The 14,522-nt window shown below is 39.1% G+C and overlaps 1 protein-coding gene across 2 annotated transcripts in view; it reads left to right on the forward strand.

Annotated features, from left to right (window-relative positions):
* Nucleotides 1–222: 222 nt before the first annotated feature.
* The window catches only part of TES (testin LIM domain protein), a 29,525-nt gene continuing 15,225 nt past the window's right edge, over nt 223–14,522 (forward strand). The window contains exons 1-2 of one of the 2 annotated variants that reach the window (XM_027682268.1): nt 223–331; nt 12,273–12,358. In XM_027682268.1, coding sequence (XP_027538069.1) covers nt 305–331; nt 12,273–12,358 — 113 coding nt within the window. In that variant the 5' untranslated portion in view covers nt 223–304. Of the gene's footprint in view, nt 332–907; nt 927–12,272; nt 12,359–14,522 lie in introns of those variants that run through there. The other variant, XM_027682269.1, reaches the window with a different exon arrangement.

Below are 14,522 nucleotides of genomic sequence, written 5' to 3' on the forward strand. Positions count from 1 at the left end.
TGCCATGCCATGCCTTGCCATGCCATGCCTTGCCATGCCATGCCTTGCCATGCCATGCCTTGCCCTGCCCGTCCCGCCGGGAATGACTCACGGCCGTGCCCGTGGGCGGGGCGGGGCGGGCCCGGGCGGCGCGGATTGGCTGCAGGGTCGGCGCGGCCGGGCGCGGATTGGCTGCCGCGCGGCCTTTGTTCGGCTGCAGCCACTGCCGCGGGGCAGCGGAAGTTTAAGCGCCGCGGAGCGCACGAGCCGCCTTACCTCCGCGCCCTACGGGAGCCGCCTCGCGGCGGGACCGGCCGGCCCCGACATGGACCTGGAGAGCAAAGTGAAGAAGGTAAGGGAGGCTGCCCGCCGGGTCACCTGCCGCGCCGGCCGGCGTCTGCTCCGCGGGGAGCGGCGGACCCGCCTCGTCTCTGCCGCCTCCCGCGGGCGCTGCGCTGGGGTCGCTCCCGGCCTCCGGGGTCAGCCCTTCTCATTGCCTCCCGCCCGGGCTCCACCGCCCCGACTCAGAGGTGGGAGGCAGGGGAGCTGCCTGCTAGGTGACCTCCTGGTGCGGAGATGGCTGAGGTGCCCCGCTGCTCCAACCGTAGGTAATCGTCGCAGTTTGTGTCCGAGGTGGTCATATGGGGACGTACCATTATACGCAAGTAAAAACATGTATTCTTCTCTCCCGCCCCAGTAAATCTCTCAGAGCTGATAGTTGTCTTCAGGTTTTGCTCACTCTATGTAAGTATGAAAGCAGCCAAAGCGCTGTTTATGGAAGGGCTGAAGGTTAGTTTCTGACCTATGATGTGACTGGCTCTTTACAAATGCATTGTCAGCGTTCCCGTGGATTACCTACCTGAGACAGAAACCTTGGGTTGGTTTCTCTCTCTTTTTAAAAGCATATTGACTAGTTAGTTTGGAGTCAAACTGGCAAGAAGCATAAGGTAAGTAACAAAAACCAATAGGTAATCCAGTTGTATTAAATCTCTCTCTAAAACTCGCTATTTAAAGCTTCCTATATAAAACTGACTTTGTGTGGGATGCACATATAAATCTTTGCTTCTGGTACTTTTGCAAATTAAATGCAGTGCTAAATCACTGACTTTTTTTCTTTATAGTAGCTGTTTCAACACTATTTGATAATGGCAGAAGGAGTTTTACATATTAACACGGGTTAAATCTGTACGTAATAATATCACTGATGTATGAAAACTAGTCTTTTGAAATGCATGTTGTATGAACATGTGTGGGTTTTGTTCCTGGATTTCTATATTTAAAGGTAGCAACTTGTTTTAAAATACACATATGCACTTTTGTATACCTGTATGCTTTTCCAACTTGCAGGTCAGAAACTGACAGGGGTATGGAAGTAGTTGTGCAGCATGGAAAGCTACTTGTCAGGGCTGAATCCTAGTGAAAAAGGTTAGCCTTGAGTTAGAGCTTGATGCAAGCGGTAATGTCACCTGGATGAGGATCGTGATTTGGAGAAACTACATATATCAACCCCTTGTCAACATTAGGCCGTCAGTGTATAGATGGGAGTAGCTAAGTACTATCGCTGTCTTTAAAAGATAGTTGTGTGTACAGGGTTGTTCCCCTCATATGACTCCTTGTATGTAATGAAAACAACCTTACTGAGTAGATTTGCATATATTATCAAAGCACTATTTAAAACTTAAATTGATGGCATCACAAGGCTTGTTAACTGATAGGTTTTTGAACTCCAGGAGGTGAGAGATGCATATTTGTGGAAGATAGAGCATTCCTACTCAGAATTTCTCCATCTAAAGAGAAAGTGAAATGCTGTGAAATGACTGATAAAATTCTGCTGAATGTTGGTTTGAGTGAACTTGTAGTTGCTGAACATCTTTAAATTGCTACAGCGTTTTAAATTGCACTGTAATTATTGGGTAGTTGTGTGTGTTGTAAGTTTATTTGACTATTTTTGCCATATTTTTCCGTAGTCATCTTTTACTCTTCTTCATCATCTTCAAAGTTTCCCGAGGACTTTTCTGAACCTGCTCAGACAGAGACAGAAGCTAGCAAAGTTCTGTTTGTAAAAAGTAATTTGTCTTTCTGTTCTGTTCAGCTTTAGTGTTAATACGCAGAGATGTCTATGCTGGGAAAAACTTTACATTTTCTTTGTGTCTACTATATGTATGTTCAGAAGACTACTTCTGTTTTTCCCCTATGTCCCCTCGCTTGTTCACATCTCCTCCTCATATTCTTTCTCTTTGAAACTTGGGTGAAGCTCATTTCCAAGAGAACAGGCAAGGATCTGTGACAAGTCACTGCAGGGAGAACTGGGAAGCTTTGTTATGTACCGGTGCGTTTGGTACCAAATCCTTTCCTTCTTTTATATCTACCAATATTTACTTAATCAAAACTTCCTAGATTTTGTGTGCTGGAAAGAAAGAGTGACAACTCACATCAGCTCTGAAATAACTGTGTCTTCAATTCCCATCCTTTAATTCCAATTCTCAACAAACCTGTTTGTTTTATCATCTTTTCGCTTCTCTCTCTCCTTCTTGAAAGATGGAAGAACATTCTGAGAATTTTCGAGTCAAGTTTATCAAAACCAGTAAACTTGTAGGCTTGAAACTTGTCCTGAGCTGGAGATGGCCATGTCAGATTTTTTTAGTCCATCAGCAGCAATGAGTTACTTTACCATGTGTTGTAGTTCTCACATATCTTTTCACCCTTGGGCAAAATAACTTGAGTCCTTTTACAAAATGTACTTGCTACCTCATGTAACATTTTATTTTGTAGTGACTTGTGCCTATTTACTGCCTGGCAAATAGAAGTAAACATTAGGGAGTGGCTGACCTGCGCATTGGGTAGGAAGTTCCTAGAACACTGGGCAGAAGAAAGCAGGAATTGTCACACTGTTCAGAAATAAGTTGTCATTCCCTTGCTTTTCTGAACTCAAAGTCTGAATTTAGAAGTTGGCTGTTGGGTAGCCCCAGTGTTCAATGGAGCAGAGGGAAATTAATGCCCGGTGGAGCAGTGTTCAGTATAGACCCTCAGACACTCAGCTGATACTGTAGAAAAATTTGTTCCCCTGTCCACAACTGCTAATGTATAACTGCACAGGATAATATACTGAGGTGTTTTCTGTTTCTAGAAAACTCAATAGATGAAGTTTCCAAGGTGACATTTCTAAGGTTTCTCTAAGTGCCAGTAACCCATGAATCCATTCTTTAGTTGTAAACTGCTTCATTATGTCTTTGGAAAACTGCTACATACGTTTATATCTGCGAGTCTAGGTTTGTACAAAGGAAAAAAGCACTTGGTAAAAGTCTGTTTTCATTGTTGATATCAGATTTGGGGGGTTTTCCCCCCCAGTTTAACAGTTCTAGCACAGTTCCTCTGACTGGAATTCCTTCCCTCTAGTACAAGACCCCTAGGGCTCAAACAACATACCTGTCTTTCAGCAGGAAGAGTTACTGCCCCACCTGACACTATTTCTAACCCATCTTTTAGCAGTGGATACCTTAGATATTTGCTCTTACACAGTAGTCCTGTGTAACATACCCTTCTGTAGTGTTTGTCTGTGAGGAATCTGAGGACACAAGTACTCCAGCTCAGACTTTTAATTCAACTTCTGTTTGGTTTCTTTTATGTGCTGTAAAACTCATCTTGCTGTCTTAACAAGTGGCTAGAGGAACCAATACTACCATGTAGCCAGATGTCTCTCCTAGTCTGAATCCTGGGCTCTGGACAACCACAGTCTGCCAGAAACGGAAATTTCAGCATGAACTTTATGCACTGAGGAATATATATGCAGAACGTATGCAAATATTTGGAATAACATTTAATTTTTTTGTAATCAGTTCACCAATCTTCTTAGACACATGAGATGACTGGCAAATATCTAGGCAGTGAATACTGTCTTTTTGGCTGCTTTGTGAATAGTAAGCCTGATACCTTACTGTCTGTTATAATTTCCATTTAAAGGAGAAGGAGCGTTTAAGGGTTACTGTACACTTTTCTCCTTTTTATCACAAGGAATTGGATTTGCTCTTCATTTGAGGATCATGAAGATAGCGTTTTGTATAAAAAGAGATTGCACAGCAGAGCTGAAGGGTAAAAACAGTAGCTCCAGCTTGAGAAGTACTTGTGCAACAAACAGACCACTGTTTCTCCCAAACACAATATATGCTGTGTTCTCAAACCTTGCTTTGAGGGTATAGGGAAAACAAAGACTTAATGCTTTGTGTTGAAGACTCTAGCAGAACTTTGTTCTAACAGTCTGGATTCCTGCCCTGTCTGTCACCTCTGTGAACTTGGTAAAATGAATCAGCAGGTCACAGTCATGCTTTGCAGTCCTGCTGGTAGCATGGTCTCATGCTTCATTAGAGAAAATAAGAATCTGGCAGTGAGTCTGTTCTGTATAAGCTTTCACAGTATAATACTTGCTTAATAAAAAGAACTTTGATTGCGATGGAGAAGGGGCGGGGGAACTTGGGGGGAAGAAGTGCAACTTCTCTAATGTGAAATTCCTGTGTGGTTCTTTTTTTATGGTGTGAGACTTAATTTGTTCTATTACAGGTGGAAAAGCAAACATGGAATGCTTTAGACATTAAGTCAACAACTGTAATGATCTTTGATAAATGAATGGTGAATAAAGTATGTATAGAAGCAAAGTCAACTTTTTTGTGTTTTGCAAAGCATGATTTAGTAATACCTGCTGGACTGCACTTCCTGTTGAGGTCACTGTTTGTTTTGGAGTTACTGCCATGGGAACCCTTTATAGTAGAGCTTTTTTTGCTTTTTCTTATATGTAGTAAGATCAAAGAAATGTAGTTTTATTCATGGGTGATTTTTGCCTGCAACTAGAAGTATGAAAGTGTTGGTGGAGATATAAGAGGAACTACTTCAGTTTTGTTAACAAGGAAACTGAGTAACTGCTTCCTGCATACGCTGTGGTGTTTGGCTTGGGTTTTCTTTTCCCATCAAAATTTGAAAAAAATATATCATGTGGATAGTTTTTCTGAAACACCTATCTGAATCCACATCCCTAGTTGGTCCAGCATCCCTCGATATCAGCTTGACAAATATGGCAAGGCTAAATTAAACTTTTTGAGTTTTTCTTTTTCATCCTGTGTCAGAAGTACTCCCCTGGTGTCTGACCATAAAATATCATGAAATGCCTGAATAGCAAGTCAAAAAAACTCTTTGAATGCAGGACTACGTGGCTTCTAAGATCAGGTGAAACCTTCTTTGACATGGCATCATTATAAGCCCAGTACCTAACAGTGAGGTGGAAAATTAACTTACTTTGAGTTACAGTATTCTGCCATTAAAATAACAAAGATCTACTTCTGAAATTGTTCCTGGAAAAAAAAGAAGTGTGTTTATTTCCCTCTAAGTAAGTAATAGTGAGTAGTGATTGTCAATTAAATTTTATTGGTAAAAGTTACTTAAAACCACATTTATTTTTTTCACCTCAAGAATTATACTCAACGTTATGCAAATTAATGGCTTCTTCCTAGCAGATACAGAGTTTACAGATGTAAAGGCATTGATGTAAATACCTATAATGTGTACTTTAAAATTGTTTTACAATCTAAATAGATATGCATGTTTCATTTATATATATATAACTAATATGTATGTGTATGGGATGTATGCATATATATATATATATGTTTTATATAGGGGTATATGAACAAAACCCCCTAATACATACTTTTTGCTAATGTGCAGAGTTGGTCAAGTTCTTTTAGGTGCTGGAGACCTGCAAGAAGAGTAGGGCTGTGAAGATGAAAGTTGTCACACCTGTTTTCTAGAGTCTTAACCAAGTTTAAATGAACAGGGCGAGTGTCAAGGAAGTGAGGAGGCTTCTGTCATGGCATTTCCAGATTACACAAGATCTAACTGTAGTCAAGTACTGCTCTGTGTGTGTTTCTGGTTTTTTTATTATTTTTAAAGTCTTGTTTAACACTTTTTCTTTATGCCTGGTTTTTAGTTTGAGAGCGTGCACTCTTCTGCATGGCTAAAGATCATAAAAAGTGAGTATGTAGGTTTCCAGGTCCACTTCTGAAAACCTAATGGTAAAAGATGCAACTGGGTAAGAGCGCTGATGTCAAAACAAATACACAGAATATTGTGAAAATGCCTCTGCAGCATTGGATGATGGATAGAGTTGTATTGGAGGTTTATAGATAGTGTTAGATAGTGTGTATAGATAGTATGTCAGCTGCATTCAAACATAGCTAGTGTAATGCTGGACTTTGTGAATAAACATTTGTTTTCTATCCAGCTGAAATATCTTTATTAGCTGTTAGTCTCTTGATGATACACTATGTAGCAGTGTCTTAAATATTTAGATCCTGAGCTATATGATATTTTGTTGAAGACATCATAATAAAATAAATTCTTAGTACTTGTGTACTATCATAGGCTACTGCAGCTCCTCGATTTATTCTCCTGCTTGTCCTACCCGGATCATCTTTCAAATATTTTTTTCTTGGATGCAATCAGTTTTTGGCATCCTTCTTTCTGTGCAAAAGGGGCTTTCACACCCAATCTTTTTAATTCTGGTCAACTTTTCCCTGATTCAAAATGCGTATTTAAAAAAAAAAAAAAACAGGATCAAACTTACCATCAATTTTAATAGACATGTTAAATAATAACAAATATAGAGTGGTTCATGGGATGCTGCTTTTTGCTACAGATCTGAAATTTTTTCTTTCTTCTCAGTGTCTGTCACAGTTTTATAAGAGCATTGTCCAGATATGAACACGTCTTTCGTAGTGGTGTGGTTTGGGTTTTTTTTTTCATTCTGGAATCATAAGAAATATGATTTTTCTTTTGTTTCTGAAGTTTAAGTGCTGTAACCTATTTTAGTTTTCAGTTTGTTATGTTAGAGAAGACATCTCATAGTACAGAATATAGTAGTACAAGATCAGGTCTCAGCAATTAAGCAGGCACGGCATATGAGATTCCTAATGTGTCTTGTTCTCATGGTCTCTTTTTTTCCCTCCTTTTTCATTCTTGCTTTACCTTCCCTTCTTTGAAAGTCCCTAAAGCACATTGGGATGTGCTAGAAATCTGTTATGCTATACAGATGTTTTCCCATCTGTTCCTCAAACAGATCAATAGTTAGGTAACCTTCAAATCAGAAGATTCCTGGGATTTTACAGTAAATCCAAGAATAGCTTTAGCATGGATCTCTTTGCTTCTGCCCTTGGAGTAATGAAGAGCACAGGAGAAAGATCTGCAAAATGATATTGAAGAAGATTTAATTTTTAAGGGTTTAATCTGAGGCTCACTGTTAATTGTTGCAGCCCATTAATAACAGCATTCTCACTGTATAGCCACATCCTTTCAAATTCTGGAGATATCTTGAACATTGGAAGGGTCCTATCAATCTTCTGCAAAGGCTGAGTAACTAGTGTTGTGTCTTACTCTCTGTGGTAAGGGGAAGGAGTAATGCAGTTCACCTGTCTGGTGGTTCAGGAGTCCCCTTTGGGGAAGGAAGGAAAAGCAGCTGAGGCCTGAGTTATCTCTGGTCTCTTGGTGGGACTGAGGAGGTAAAAGAAATGTCGTGGGAGGGAAACATGGAAATGTCAAGTAGTGCTTCTGCATTTTGTTACAGCTTCCTCTTTTACCACATTCCTACCATTGCACCCAGGGGCTCCTTTGTAAAGGGCAGGGAGATCAGAGCGACTAACTTTATTTGAGGGATGTATTTGTGTTGGGTGTGATGACTATTGAATGGTAACTGTTAAAATAATTAAAGACTTCTAAGGGGAACTCTGTCAGGATACTCTTTCTATTGTTTGTGCCCAGCTGCTTAGGAGAGAATAGACAAGACAGAACTAGACTAGTCAATGTACAATGATGATATTGAAAGACAGGGGGCAGAAGCTGCAGTGTGAAAAATACTAATTAAACATAGATTTTTTCATTCATCTCTGAGGTCCAATGTTCTTGGACAAGGCTGTTGTACCTACATCTGTACAAGACCCTGGGCAAATACAGTTTTGTTGCACCTGTTCTTTGTGAGCAACTGGGTGACCTGCAGACAATCTATACATATTAAAAGAAGTATAGGCAAGCTTTAAAAACTACTGCTCTGCCTTATGTTTTAATTAATATAAGATTTTTTTAGGGCTTATCTCCGTTTGTCCTGTAACTGTCAGCAGTAATCTTGTTCTGTGTCATTATACTTTTTTAACTATTAAAAAGCTAATCCTTCCTTCATCAGAAAATTTTTTTTTTGCTGGCACTGGGAGCTGTGGCACAGTTTATTCAATGTAGGAACAAACTTCTTAACAAACTTATCCATATTTTACCACATAAGAGGAACTGCAGCTGACAAAATGTAATTGCATCTGTTTTAGCCTGCAGACTAAACTGGCTATGTACCTCCACATGCATAACCCATTTGCATCCATGGTTGTTTTTTTTTTTCATAGAGTCCCGTGTGGGGAGGTGTTTATTGTCTGATGGTCTCTGAAATATACTCTATTTGCAGGAATGCAAATTCTGAAATTGGCATTCTAAAACTGCAACAACGCAGGACTTCAACATTTGCTGATAGGTTTCAGTTAATAGGAGGGGGAAAGTTGGACTTTCATTCTTAGTAACGTTCAATAAACTTAGTTTAAACCTAACTTATTGTTATTGCATAGCAACTTCAGTGTTTCTCTTAACATATCTGAACAAACTATTAGATTCTTGAATATGATCATTTGGGGTTCTTAAGATGACAGTAGGCTGCCATATATGACTCCTTACTGTAAAGACAGCCTACTTTTGTCACTGGACTCCAATCTGAACTGAAACAGGATGGTCTCTCACTAAGTCTCACTTAGTGGTAACCATTTAAAATTCTTTGCCCTTGAGGTACTATTTAATCTTGAAAGCAGCATGCAAAAGATGATCTCAATCATAGTTATATCATCTTCTGTATGCAGAGTATTTAAATCCATATTGACTATTTTAGTAATACCAGTTGGTTTGGAATAGCTTTTGCTGTTAAATGAAAATTAATGGTGGTAAACAGACAGGAACCTTCTTCTGGCAGTATTCCAGCTGACATATCTGCCATTTCTCCCATAGCTCCATTTATGGGGAAGATGGATTCCGTCCTGTTCTCAGGCATGCATTCCTGCTCCAGTGGGTGCTCAGCCAGCTCTGTGTCTCTGGGTGCTCCAGCATGGAGCTGACCATGTCTTGCAGAAGACAGGGGGATAGATGCAGGCAGCAGCAAAGCAGCAGCACAGTGCAGCTTTGGGCTTTCTGAATTTCCCAAACTACTAGTAGAATTGGCTGCTGAAGAAGAAACAGTCACTTCAGAGGCTGATGCTTCTTTACAGCTGAAGGATGTCCCATTACAGGAGTCTGGAGGAACATGTAACGTGCACTGACTTTTAGATAGCCAAACTCAAAAGCACTGTGCTGTTATTTTATATCTTTATTTTCAGCAAGCACCCACATAGTTTCTCTGTCAGAACAAAGGCAGAGGCTGTGTGTGCATCTGGAATCTCATCTAATTTGGTTTTCAGTGTGCCTCTCAGTTGTGAGCTCAACCTTTTCCATAAGGTGACCAGACATTGTATAGAAAGGTTGTCCCCTTTCTGTTTCACAGTAAAATGAAAAACCTATTTCGAAACAAATCAGTCTCATTTGCTAATTCAATTTATTTGTCTCAAGCTGCACAAGCATTTACTTAATAATGTTCTCTTTATTTCTAGCCAGGGAATGTGGAATCCTGTATTTCTGAAGAAATCTGCACTTAGACTGCTGGTTGTGAAGGTGCAAGTAGGCTTGGCTGATGGCTGTCTGTAGTCTGCAGAGGGAGTATATTCTGGGTGGAACATTTAGACAGCACAGATTTCCTCTCCTTAATTTGTTTCTAAAGAGGTGTTTTTGGCTTTTAAAAAACCTTAAATGTTAAGAAACTTGAAAATATGTTAAAAAATTGAAAAAAAAATTATTTTCTTACTTGCATTTCAGATTCTGTTTTGGGAATTCTTGAAACATCAAGGCTATTTCTCTGTGCACTGTAAAAAAGTACACTCTAAAGAAGTGATCCTAAGTTTCTAAGTCTTCTAATTACAACACTAAGAAGGTTATTGTTATTTCTTCCCCTTCAGCTCTTTTTAAAGGAGGAGAGAACCAAAGCATAAAGAAGTAATGCCAGTTTGTAGCTGAAGTAGTAGCAAGAGAGAATGGGTTTCATGTTGTCTTTGGGGTTTTTTGGGCGATGAGGGTTTTGTGGGTATTTTGGTTGTTTCTTAGGGTAGTGCAAGCATATTTTAAGTTTAACAGCTTTTTAGGGAGGATGATTTTAAAAACCAAACAAACAGCTCCAAACAAAAAACAACCTGTCCCTCCCAACAAAAAAGGCAGCTCTTTTGCGTTGCTTTAGCTTTCTCTTTCTCTTTAGAGAACATCCTGGCCAACATTTTGTTCTAATTGAGTGTGACTTGACAAGAGTGTTTAGTTGTTTTGTGGTATGTGTATGTGTGTGCATGAGGTACAGTATTCTTATGAGGGAGCTCTGGATTCCAGATAAGACCCCTGTAAATGCCCATCTTCAATGGAGGCAAACTTTTATTAACCTGTTAGCTTAGACAAAAGTGTAGCTGATGGAGAACTTATTCTTTAAAGTTATGTTTATTTTGCATGTCTTCTGGTAGGCTTCAGGTTAGCACTTATAGCATGTAAACTTCTTGAGCCCTTAGGTTAATGATGATGTCACCAAGATCACAGTAGGCTTGTATTTCATCTTGCAGATATGAAAGAAATAATTTTATGTCCCTCAGTCCATCCCTGCATTTGCAAGCAGTAGCTTAATAGCTGCCAAAGTATCGCTTTCCTCTAAATAGACCACAATCTGCAGGCAAGCTTTGTAATTTCCTCAGGGATGTCTAATGACTGTAAAGGCACTGATTCTTTAAATTATAAAATAACTGAAAATGTGGTATTCCCTGCATCTTACCACGTGTTCTTCATTAAATAAGTGGTTTGTGAATAATCTGTTCCTTCATTTTGGACAGAAACAAGTTGAAAGTTGAGCTGTTTACGTCCTTGTGCATACAACAATAGTAGTACTATTTCTCAGAGTAAATGGCAAACTTAATAATAAAAACTGTATCAAAACATCTAATCAACTTTGGCATTGTGTTATTGTTGCCAGAACTAAGATTAGTACCAGAAATTGTCAGCTTTAGCTCAGTTTCCATTTGTGGTAAAAGCTAAACTGTAGGTGAGCTGTCTCCTTCACAATGACCATCCCTCACACAGTGTCTACCCAGAAAGCTGGGAGCACTCCTTGTGCTGCTAGAATGGTGGGTGGGGGTGTGGGGATGGGTTCCTCTCTGCATGTTGGGCATGAGCCTGCATACCCTGCCATGGCCACAGTTCTGTGGTCCTTCATCTGTCTGATTTAAGAGCAATGTTTCCTAAAGGTTTAAAGAGCTGGAATGATACATTTTAAATTTACTGTGTTATATGAACTCATAAGGTATGGTGCTTCATGTCTGTTTTTCACCTCAACCTTCAAGTGGCCGTTACTCAGTTAAATTTGCTGATGTGTTGATATATTATGTGAATACCTGGCCTTCACTCTCTATTGGGTTTTTTTATATTGTCTCATATTTCCTCTGCATTAAGAATTGGTCATCTGTCCTTTTAATTTTTTCACCATGAAACCCTTTACTTATCACTTATGGTCATTGCTTTTGCTAACTGTGCTGTTTCCATTTCCCCCCCCAAAAAAAGCTGGTATGAGTCCACTATCAGAGTGCAGTCTCAAATATACTGAGAAATATTAGACTAAATGCTTAGTTGTTACCTTTATTCCTAAATAAATGTAAATGTGGGGTCTGTTAATTTCTTTTTGCCAAGTCATTTACTTTAAATCACTTGGTCCTGACAGCTGGATTAAATGTCCTTTGACTTAAAGTCTTCTGGCCTCACTAGCTGTGGTTTCAGAGCTTCAAACCTAAGGAAGCGCTCCAAAGAATCTGTTTCTTCCCTTGTCTAATGCTTGTAGAGCAAGCTGGGCTGGGGAGAAAAGTCACCAGAAAAATACTTGCTTTTGGCTAAAGCTAGCTCTGCCTGCTAGCTCAACTCTGTGAACAGGCTGGTGTGAACGCTGTTAGTTATGTAGATACAGTAGGAAGGTGAGTGGACTCCAAAATGCTGTCCTGATGTCAGCTTACTCAGATGCTTAATCTTAACTGTAGATAGCAGAGTATAAAGGCAGCAGTAAGATCACTCATGCAGTATTATTCTTGAAGCTGACTGTAGTTATCTTACTCTGTACACAGATGGGCTTGGGCCACGAGGAAGGGTTTGGTGCGCCCTGCTTAAAATGCAAGGATAAGTGTGAAGGATTTGAGCTTCATTACTGGAGGTAAGTGACACCAGATGTATCCTATACTGTGACTCAGCACTGTAGACCTAAGTACATGTATGCAAATGTCTAAGTGACTGCTTTTGTTCTCTCTTTTTGATTAAACTATTCAGATGCTTTTAAAAAGCTGACAAGGTTTAGGGCCAAAGCTTCTGAGATGCATTACCAACAGAGTGTTTAAGTATCTTGTGAACATACATTTCATCTACACTGAAAAAAAAAATGGTAGTACTTCTACTGAAGCATTTGCTTTAGCTGACTAAACACGTGAAGTAGGTTTGTAAAAACATGGCTATCCTTACCGTAAGAGAAATGACAGGGAAGAAGTGTGTTTTATCTCAGTGATAAAATGCATTCTCAACTCCTGACCAGATAGATAAGCTTTGGTCTGAGACTCAAGGTAAAATTATTTTGAAAATATGTTGAAACTTTGTATACAGCTACAAATTACTTAAAAGGGGGAAGAGGTGCCACAATTCAAGTAAGTTGGATAGTACTCAACCTTGGATAATGCTCCATTACTATACCAGTGAGTTGATGATAGCAGTAAATACTCTGTGTTATGGTTTGTGCCATTTGGGCAGAAACTTTGTATGCCATTAAGACCTTTCTTGTTTTATTGGAACAACATCTATCTATGTATATTAATGCATATATATGTAGCTGACCCAGTTCACTCATTGTACTGGGTATGCTTTAAGATGTAGCTTGGTGATTCTGATTTTAAAAAAATCCTTCTGAAAGGCAAACACCTGAAAAGGACATAAAACCAGATAATTGTTAGTAGCACTAGCACATGCTAACAGTAAAAATTATTACATATTGTCAATGCTGTTTAGCTACAGTCATAACTGTATCTGCAGTAGAGTTTTATTTTGTGGGGTTTTTTGAAGGTAGGCTTTGTATCCCAGTCATGGCAGCATCAGGTGCTAATAAGGCCTAGGAGATTTTATGTCTTTGCCCAAATATTTGACTGCAGATGAGACTGTTTAGAAAATAACCAGGCAAAGAAAAACAAAACACAGCAAAAACTTGCTATAAGTTGATAAGAATATAGCTTGTTGATTATGTATCTGTAGTATGTAGCTATAGAAATAACTTACAAATAATGATATGGAGGAAGAAGTGGTAATGCACTAATGAGTAAATGTGATCATCTAAAGATAAAAGACACAATTAATTTATGGAATGACTTTTTCAATATGCACTGAGTCACTGAAGGAACTTGTGTAGAAGTACTAGTAAAATAAAACAGAACACACTTAATGTGTGGAGGTAATGCAATAAAAGAGAATTAAAAAATGCAGGAGTAAATAGCATTTATCCATGGTTAGATGAGAAATGTATTGCTTTCTACTTGAAAGCTCTTTGTTCATAGTCACCATGATAGATGGAGAAATCACAAGTGAGGGAGGAAAAAGATTAGGCCAATGAACTTTTTTTCCTCCCTTTTTTCTTCTTTTGCTTAGCTCTCAGACTGTAATTGCTAGCTTATTCTTTAAAAGGGAAGAATTTGGTGTAAAAAGAAATAAAATGGCTGAAGTGATTTAGTCGCATGTTAGTATGATTGCCAAGTTAAGAAGCGTCTGCTTTTCTTTATATGTGTTTCACTATCTTCCTGTGGTTAGGCCTCCTTGTGCCAGGTCCTAAATTCATAGCTCAACAGAACACTGCCTCTCCTAGAAAGCAAGAGCTTGTAGACAGCAGTGGACTAAAGAGCAAGTAAGAAAAAAAGATGTAAAAACAGTGACAATTTGGTAAGATTTCATTTGGAAATTGAATCTATATAGGATAGACCAGATAAATAAGGTGGCTGGAAGCATTCTGAGAAGCTTCATCTATGAGTCAGACAAATGTGGCACATACCTCTGAAACAGCTGAAAAGTTGGCAATTGGGACAATTCAAGAATGGGTTAGAAAACACTGCAGTTTCTCCAGCAGAGCTGCTACTTGGGGCTGTAAGGGTATGAATTTGAAGTCTTAATTCAGTTTTGTGTAAACAGTTTTCAAAGAAAAAAATATTAATATGCTTTGCATGATGCAAGTATTTTGGGAGTCTACCACTTGAACAGAAAGATTCTTTTCACTTAGTCATTAGCCTTAAAATTTGAAACTCTGAAGTAGAAACAAACTGTAGCACAAGTGAACAGAATATTGTCTTTGT

Source organism: Neopelma chrysocephalum, unplaced genomic scaffold (genome assembly GCF_003984885.1).
Source record: "Neopelma chrysocephalum unplaced genomic scaffold, ASM398488v2 Primary Assembly neopelma1_62, whole genome shotgun sequence".
Classification (NCBI taxonomy): domain Eukaryota; kingdom Metazoa; phylum Chordata; class Aves; order Passeriformes; family Pipridae; genus Neopelma; species Neopelma chrysocephalum.